The sequence below is a fragment of the Zonotrichia albicollis genome, chromosome 4 (genome assembly GCF_047830755.1).
Source record: "Zonotrichia albicollis isolate bZonAlb1 chromosome 4, bZonAlb1.hap1, whole genome shotgun sequence".
NCBI classification, from domain to species: Eukaryota; Metazoa; Chordata; class Aves; order Passeriformes; family Passerellidae; genus Zonotrichia; species Zonotrichia albicollis.
Window position 1 is genome coordinate 36,281,268 of NC_133822.1, and position 9,165 is coordinate 36,290,432.

The 9,165-nt window shown below is 47.1% G+C and overlaps 1 protein-coding gene across 1 annotated transcript in view; it reads left to right on the forward strand.

The window, feature by feature from the left end:
• PLBD1 (phospholipase B domain containing 1) overlaps positions 1 to 6,290 on the forward strand; it is a 38,232-nt gene extending 31,942 nt beyond the window's left edge. Inside the window, exons 9-11 of the mRNA XM_005488717.4 lie at positions 2,599 to 2,784; positions 4,443 to 4,549; positions 6,041 to 6,290. Of these exons, the coding sequence (XP_005488774.1) occupies positions 2,599 to 2,784; positions 4,443 to 4,549; positions 6,041 to 6,208 (461 nt within the window). The 3' untranslated portion in view covers positions 6,209 to 6,290. The remainder of the gene's footprint in view (positions 1 to 2,598; positions 2,785 to 4,442; positions 4,550 to 6,040) is intronic.
• The last annotated feature ends 2,875 nt before the right edge of the window (positions 6,291 to 9,165 follow it).

The following is a 9,165-nucleotide window of genomic DNA, read 5'->3' on the forward strand; positions in this document are numbered from 1 at the left end:
TGGCAGCATGTATGAGTAGTTACAAATTACCTACAGAAGTTACACCTCATACCTACAGTATGTCTTTTCCCAGATATCTAAGTGTACCTTGTGCATACTGGATAACAGAGCAGTCATTCTCTGGGAATTTAAACATTAGGAGGACAGCCTTCAACACTCAGGGTAAGCTAAGCCCTGCCAAAGGGCAGTTTTGGAGACCTCAGCTGCTGTAAGCAGCAGATCTGAACTCCTCCATGCCATGCAGGACACCAGACAAGTCCCATCAAGGCCCCTGCCCTGTTCCGAGGTGCTTGAAGCAGCTCAGGTGAAGGAGGTTTATCTTTCTCAAGAGTAATGCTGGCTTAAAGCCTTTGTAGAATAGCTGACCCTGGCAAGCTCCATCATTGCCATGTAGCAGGTGTCCCAAGATAATGCACTTTGGGCACACTAGTTTGGTCAGAGTGAGTTTGCCACCAGCATCTGCTTTTTAAGTCTCTTTGAAGCATAAACCTAGAAACAAAAGAGAATGAGAATTGAAATCTCAGGTGAACAAAAGCAGGTATTGCTTTAGTAAACCTTGTACTGAGGAAAAATGAAGCATTTCCTTATGCAGGTTTGAAAATGGAAACATTTTTCTTCTTTGTGGCTTCTGTCGTTTTTGTAGGACAGTGCAGATGAGTTCTCAATACCAGGAATCTCTTGCATTGCCCTTTCCAGGCAAAGGTGTCTGGGTGCTTTCTGTATATTGACAAAGAAAGCTCAGAAATCCTTTAGAGGAACTGAGAGAGGGCAACACTGTCTGAAGAGAAGGAGTAGGTCACGGGAATAGGCTGCACTTCATTTTTCTTGATGATGAATGAGTAATATATCAAAATCAACACATCAGAGCAAAGCCTGGGATCTGAGTGTCTTCTACCATATGTGCAATATTCTTATTGCTCTGTCTCTCCATGTTGCTGATACCTTTTACTCTCTTAAGTGCAGAGGAGGAAAGCATTTTGCTTCAGGGACTTTTTGCTGTCTTCATGTCATCCCTTCCTTTCAACTTCACAGTCTCTCTTGACTTGTTTTTTGTCACTGTGCACCCTGCCAGGTTTCACTGGCTCATAGCAGCCCTTGTGTAAAGCCTGGCTTAGGTTGTCTGCTGCACTCTTTGCATGGGATTTGCAGTCTGGCAGAGCCTGAGACACAGAAGAGCTCTTGCTAGGGAAGAACTTTAATAGCTTTCTCTGTTTTAGCAATTTTAACAAGTTTTTCCAGGTGGGAGAAAGAGGTCATCTGTACACACTGTGTTCGTGTGAGACAGCAGCACCTTTTTGAATCACAGCTAAACCTTACTGGTTTGGAAGCTGATGTATCCGTGTCCTTGGGCCTGCATCGTTACAGGCTGGCAAGTTGCTCATTTCTGGAGGACGCCTGTATTACAACACAGCCTGTACACAACCCGTTTCCTTCAGGTAGGCTCTAGGTCACGTAAGCAAATGCCAGCAGACAGGAATACCCTGTCTTCCCTATCCTAGGCAGGACCCAAGCTGGTGAGGCCTCCACTCAGACAGTGCTCCACTGCTTATGCTGTCTGCATATCCTTCAGTTTGTATTTGTGTGTATTGTTCCCAGTGAGTTCCAGTTGATTTTTTTGAGCATCTTACACCAGACTCTTCACACTATGCTGGGCTGATTTTAATATGTAGAGGCCTGCATTTACCAGTGCCTAGGTAGTAAATCTCTAAGCCAAATCCTGATGTGTGTGATTTGAGAATGAACAACAAGGGAATGTTAGTGCTTTGGAGACAACTTGAAAGTGTGCTACTCTGGGACCTAGCTCATGTTATATACTTGCTGCCTAAACAATAGAAAAAATTAAATGTTAAGGTATAGTTATCTATTTTTATATATTCTAGGACTTCCTGTACCCAGATTCTGACCTGGAACATCTCTTGGTTCTTTACAAAAGCTTTCCACAACGGTCTTCTTTCAGGCAGTTTTGTGCAGGATTGCTTTTGGGGAAGTTAGAGCAAGGCTCTGCTCTGCTGATCACTTCTTAACCTTCAAAGGCAGCTACTGCCAAATGTGCAGCAATCCCCCGTCTTTCTTTATGGCTATGTGCAACCCCCACTGCACAAAGCGTGTGTATGCTGACCTGCCTCCTGTTCACCCCGAGTGTCTGTGGTCTCCGTGCGTTTGTGTCTGTCAGTCCCTCCCTGACGTCTCAGCATGGTGTGTTCTGCTTTGGTGAGATGGGAAGGTGGCAAAACCAGAGTAAATGATTTTGCAGTCCTTTAAGGTTCAGCAGGGAAACCTCTGCCAGAGGGCTGTGGCCATGCTGCGTGTTCAGGCTCCTGCAAGTCTGATCTCAGCTGTTTTGCAGGATGAGTCCTGAGGCTGGAAGTCTGGGGGCGGGTTGCCTGGGTATGCAGTCTCCAGTGGTGTTAGGCTGGGAGTCAGCCCTGGTCATGCCAGTGACTGTTTCCTTATTGCATTCAAACCAGTTTTCTGTGTTGTTCCTCGACATGCTGGTGAGGCAATAGAAAATGGAAAATTAATTCTTTTCTTTTCTGATACAAGCAAGAGCATCCAGCTTTTCCAAGTGATTAACAGATTGGGGTTTGTCTCTGACAGGTTACTGGCCTTCATACAATATCCCTTTCCATGAAAAGATTTACAATCTCAGTGGGTATGCATCGTATGTTGTCAAGTACGGCATGGATTTCTCCTATGACCTTGCTCCAAGAGCCAAAATCTTCCGTCGAGACCAGGGAAAGGTGACCAACTTGGAAAGCATGAAGTACATCATGAGATACAACAGTAAGACACCTGTTTGTGTGCTGTGGAGCTGATCTTAATAAGCAGAGTTACTTTTATTTCTTGGATTATAGTGGGAAGCTGCAGCCTCGCATACAGATCAATTATTTTGTCCTAAATGCAGAATACACACAAAGCAAAAAGGTAACACAAGCTTACTTTGGAGGTAGGAAACTGGGCTAAAATTTCCTATCAAGAGCAAGGCCCCTTGGGCTTGTTATTTGACTTTTCCAGAAAGCTTCTGACTCCAAGAGAGTACTCCAAGAGACCTCATGGACTGCTGTCACCTAATACATCTACAGCCTGTCAATCTTGAAAGCCTTAAGTCCTAAGCAACAGTTAGATGTGATCAGACCAGAGAATTTAGTGTAAAACTTGAGGTCTTTTCCCATGTTCAGGCAAATGGTCTTTTGCAGGTGGGATAGCGTTAATTTTCTTAATTAAGTGGTTAATACAGTAGTGTGTTTTGGATTTAGTATGAGAATAATGTTGATAGCTCTATTATTTAAACTCCGATGTTTTAGTTGTTGGTGAGTCAAGGACTTTTCAGTTTCCCATGCTCTTCCAGCAAGCAGATGCACAAGAAGCTGGCAGGGCAAAGCCAGTACATCTGACCTGAAGTGGCCAAAGGGATATTCTATACCATTGAACCTCGTACTTATTGTGTAAACTGTGGGAATTGGCTGGAAGGGGCTGATCCCTGCTCAGGGAAGGGCATTGCATTGGTCAGCAGGTGGTGAGCAATTGTATTGTGAATCACTTCTTTCTCTAAGGATTTTTTCTCTTGCCCTCCCTCTCCTTTTTAATTTTTATTATTAACAATTCACTTATTTAAATTGTTGTTATCTCAGCCCATGGTTTTTACCTTTTTCCAATTCTTCTCCCCATCCCATGAGGGATGGGGCTTGGAGGGATGTGGATGAGCAGTTGTGTGGTACTTAGTTGCCAGCAGGGGTTGAACCAGGACAGCAGGTAATGCTCTGTTGTTTTTCCCTGACAGGGCTCTCCTGAACTCGATTAAACCCAGTTTAATTAACTTCTGGCTAAGCCCATCTCAGAGTACTGATAGCTTTAGATGCTATATTTTTATTCCCAATTACAGGGAGTGTGCTGCTTACTGGACTTGAGGTTTGGGAGGCCTCTCCCAGGGTGGGGTGTCATTCCTGTCTGGGCTCTGAGTAGCAGCATGCTCGTAGATGCTGAGCTCACCACCTTCCCCTTCTGGCTTGCAGTTACTGCAGTGGGTGTTCAAAGGATTTGCTTCTTTACACTTACTTTAATCCAGAACAGGAAAACAAAGGCTCTCATTTCCCCCCTCCCTCCCCACCCCCCACCTGCCACTTCCCTTTCTCTTCTGCTTTTCTCTTTTGAGAAAGCTTCTACAACCTTTTGTCATGTACAGTTTCATCAGGTGGTATTGCAGATACTTGTGGTTACAGGTTGGCAGTGGTGCCCCTGGGTTGCAGAAGTAGCTGTATGCTCTTGAATTAGGAGCTTGTCTACTTAATGTCATGTAGCTGGTACCTGTGGAGAAGCACAAAAGCAATGTGACAGAGTGCAGTTACCCAGTTTTTAGTGGCTCCAGTATTTGGCATCGGCTTTCTGTGAGGGGGCTAACTTTTTTTCTTTTCTTCTGCTCTTCCCACCACATTTCACCCCAGACTATCAGCATGATCCTTATGCTGAACACAATCCTTGCAACACCATTTGCTGCCGGGAAGACCTGAATCCTTCTATACCAGTGCCTGCAGGCTGCTATGACACCAAGGTAAATTACCTCAATTCCAATATTTGCTGAATGCTGGCTGCAGCCTGTTTGTGCTCCTGTCAGACCTGTAGCATGCTTCCCTGCACCGGGCCAAGCGTGGCCAGGCATGTCTGTTCCCTCTTTTCATGCTGTCCCAGTGCTTGGGCACCTCGTCAGGTGGGAATTCTCTGCAGAGTCTCATTTCCTGTCCCTGACATCAGTCCTGGCACAGTGGCACAGGATACAGAGGGAGATGTATGAAGCAACTTAATCCATGGGAGCTTGTGGTGTTCAGGAGTTAAATTCCAAATCCTTACAGCAGGAAATGAATCTTCAGCTCACTCAGGGAAGGAGACTGTTGTACAGCCTCAGCCTCCTGTTCGTTAGAACTCTGTGGCCTCCCAGAGCCCACAGGAAAGGGGTTGCAGTCTCACTTTAGGTTTACATTTACAAAAGCCTGGCTCTCTAGTAAGCTACCCCACTCTGGGCCTCCACCTCTCTGCAAAACCGCTTTCTCAAAAGTTTGGTGAAGATCACTTTGCATTTTAGGGGTATGTGGGAAAATCCTTAGACCCACTGTCCTGGAGAAAACAGCATTTATTTTAGGCAGGTGATATGATATTTTCACCTGAAGAGCAGTGCCCAAGTAAGCAGCTGTGCTGAAAAGTTGTTCAGTGTTTTATCCTGTGGGGTCCAGCTTGCTGCATTTCTGGATTATGAGTTTGGTTGCTAGGGTGGAACTCGGGGGGGCTATTTTAATATCTCCATTGCTGTGTCCAGCCAGCTGTGTGTTGCAGTGGACAGCAGTGGGAGATTCCCAGAGCTGGGTAATACAAGAGGAATGCAGAAAATGGCTTTGTAGAGGGGTCTGGTAAGGGAGTGGTCAATGCCTGCTGCAGTGCCTAGCCAGCACAGTTAGGCAAGGAGAATGGGCTGGGCTGGAGGTGGAATGGGGGGCTTAAGAGGGGCATTGCAAGAAATGACCCAGAGCACAGGCCAAACCTGTTCTAGTTATAAACCCTACCAACACATTTAGTATCTGAGTTTGGGAAGATGGAGGAGGCTTGGGACCTCTTTGGAGACCATGAAGGAGCAGTGCAGAGCCTGGGTAGCAATATTAATTCTGCTGCCCTTCTCCATTCCCTAATTGCCCTGACATGCCCTGGGGATAGCCCAAGTGCTCAACATGCAGCAGAGCTTAGCGCAGACCCTTCATCCACCTGCTGCAGCCCCGTAAAATCAGGGAGGGTTGGCCTGAGGGCAGATGCTCTGGCTCTTTCAGGCTGGCAAGGGCAAGTGTGGGCTTGTGGTTTGCTGGTGCCCTTCAGCACTGGCTGCTGTGTGACTGGAGGTGCCTCTGCACAGGGGAGGAATTGCTGCCTATGTGAGTTTCCCTCTGCTCTCGTCCCTCACCTTATAATGAAATCTCCCGGAGCTGTTCCTGCTGGCTGGGATGGGGATGTGCCAAGGCTCACGCTTCCCTTTTGCCCCGGTTCCTGTCCTTTGTTCCAGGTGTCGGATTTCCGCCTGGCTGCAGCGTTCACGGCCTCGGCCATCAATGGCCCCCCGGTTCAGGGAGGTCTCCCGGTCTTCAGCTGGAGACGCTTCAACCGCACGCGGCACCAGGGCCTGCCCGAGTCCTACAACTTCGGTTTTGTTACCATGAGGCCCATCCTGTAAAACCAGCGCCAGCATCCACAAGTGGATTTTTTTTAAATGGGAATTTTATTTCTTGTGTAATAAATCGACCTGGATGTCCACATCCCTGTGCCTTATACCTGCCTTCCCATATCCCGCCTGCTAAGCACTTTGTACTGATATTGGCTGCTTCTCTGCAGCCCAAAGCATGTTCCTTTCTTCTGAGCTGTTTGAGTGGCCCTTCCTCCGACTGGGATTGATGAGAAGCAGGTGACAGAGCTTTCTGTTGATCTGAGCCATCATCACAGCTGTTCCCAGAGCAGGAGTGAGGAGCAATGCCACCAGTGAGAGTGATCTGTTTCTAGCAGCTGGGACAAACCAGGTGGCTGCTTTGGGCCGTGATGGCCTTACCTCAGTGCTGGCTTGATCTCTGCCTTTTGTCTGAGTAGTGTGCTGCAAGTTGCTTCCCATCAAGCGTGCGTTCTCCATGGCAGATCAGTCTTTTCTGTACAGGATGTGACTTTTAGTGGCACTGTCAAGACTTCCTTTGTGTGGCCAGAGCAGCACAGGCTGCAAAAGAGGGTGAAGAGAAGCGGCCTGATGCTTTAGAAATGTCTCCACCCCAGGCTGCAGGGACAGAAATGTGATGCAGTGGATCTCTTACAAGGGATCTCTTTGGGCATGGATCAGCCCATGCAGTTGCTCAGTGCCATCTTTGTCTGCTCTCTCAGCTGTAGCAGGGGAATGTGACAGTGAGATGGCTGTGAGGGCCAGGGCTACTCTTAGCTACCTGTGTTTACACCAAGGAGCTGAGTCACTAGGCAGTTTTGTGCTAGATGTTCTATGTGTAATTAAGTAAAACAAAATAAACAGCTCTTTCCTCATGTCCTTGATGGTCCAAGCTAAATAGTGCACAGCACTGCCCTGTGTTATGAAGTTGAAGAATGATGAGCAGTGTGAGATTTTAATGAAGCCTCTAGCGTTTAGCTTGTGTGATGGGGAAGGGAGCAAGTTACTGAGTGAGGTTCTAGCTAAATATTTGCTGTCAGAGCAAGGGTGATTTTTTGCCAAGGGAAGAGGGAGACCAGCAGTTACAGCAAAGCTGTTGTTGATGATGAAAAATTCATGAAAGGACTGAAGTGATTTGTTTGCTGAGGTAGGTGTGAGATGCTGTGTGCAGAGACCTCCTCCATGTGGGGGTGGAGCCACTGCCACAGATTGGATTGAATTGACCTGGATTGAACAGGCTGCAGCAGGCATTAAGGAGGACACTTAGGGAATGGATCTGGGTCATGAAGAACACTGCAAGGAGCTGAGCTGCCAGCAAGCAGAGGACCAAGAATCAGCTGCTTGTTTGAAACTGAAAGCACAGAGGAGCTGGAGGATGGCTTGATTTCACTGTCACTCCTAGACAATGCAGCAACACTGCAGCAGCATGAATTTACTGCTTTTTCACACAGTTTTATATAAAAAATACAAATGGAGAAGTTCTGTTTAAAAGTTGGTCCCCAGGGACCAGGAAACTGCCAATGGATTGCTGCAGTGAACAGTGTTCTTGACCCAGGGCACAGCTAGCTAGATGCTTCCACCTGCAGGGAGTGGAGCTGTGTGACACCTGTGCTGTGCCCATGACACAACAACATGCCTGGAAATGGCAGCTTTGCCTCCTACCCTGAGGTATGACCTTTGTGCTCCAGCCCAGAGCTGTGGGACATCAGAGCTATTCTGAGAGTGCCTTTCTGTAAGTAAATATTTACACCAATGGGACCTTGTGAGTCTGTGTGACTGTGGCTACTTTTTGCCTTTGGTTGTGCTGCTAAAGGCCACTGCCTTCCTCTTGCTGTGCTGTCCTTTGTGCTTCTTTTGATGCCAGGCCAGCTAGGGCTGATCTGCCAGTCCTGACCGCAGCAGCTAGGTCCACCTCCTCTTTGCTGTACAGCTGCATCAGTGGCCAGAGGAGGCTTTGACGGCATTGCATGGCCCTGTTGGCAGGTGCAAAAGAACAGACAGACAGCTACATGAAGTTTAAAGGTCTCTCTGAGTATCTTATTTCCTTCTGCAGATGCCACTTGGAATAAAAAAAAGTGAAGGTATGGTCTAAGCAGAGGATTTGTGGCAGAAGTTGCCACCTTTTTCATACTCTGCTTTCAGGTTTTTCCAAGTCTTGTGGCTTCTGATTCTTTGACTTCAGGTTTCCAGGTCTGGCTGAAGAGGGACTTAGTTGGTGGGGAGATGGAAGTGGGAGGTGGTAGTGATAAATCTCTCTTGCCATAATGAAAAAATACTCTTCAGTCAATGCGTAGAGGAAATGATTCCTCTCAGCAGGACCATCAAAATTGTCACATGGAACACAAGTTTTCACATGCTTTGCCATTCCCCTTTTCTGAAATTCAGTAGCAAACCTGCCCCTCCTGGTTCCAGTGGTCAGACCCTGCACAGCCTCAGCTCTAAAGGGGCCACAGTTTGTCATAGCAGGAGACACTGGGGCATGGGACCAGTGCCTGTCCAGGCTGCACAGTACTTCAGGGAGAAACCAAGAGCACTGTGTTGGCAGTGTCCTGGTGCTGTGCTGCTGGCTCAGATTTGCTTCTCAGCTGACTGCTGAAATTTTTTCAGTTTCCTTACTAGAAGCATCACTGGTGTGCAGAAATGGACTTTGCTCTGGGGCTGTAGCACTTTCCAGCCCTACCATGGAGTGTGTGCCAGAGCTACTCTGCAGCAAACGGTGTGTTCTGCACGTTCACATTCTCACTTTGCTCTACTTCTAGTTTCTCTTCAACAGGAACTGCAATTACAGCAGTGCTTGAGCAGAGTAGTTATGCTGTATTTGATGATAAAACATAGGTTCTGCACTATGTGCAGTACATATACTTGTAATTTAAATAGGCAGTTTGAGAAACTCAGGACTTTTAAGTGGGATTGTGCTGAGGCATCACTTCACAAGAGTCCATCATCTTCTGGTCAGTGACTTGAAGCAAATTTTAGTAAGTGCATGGAAA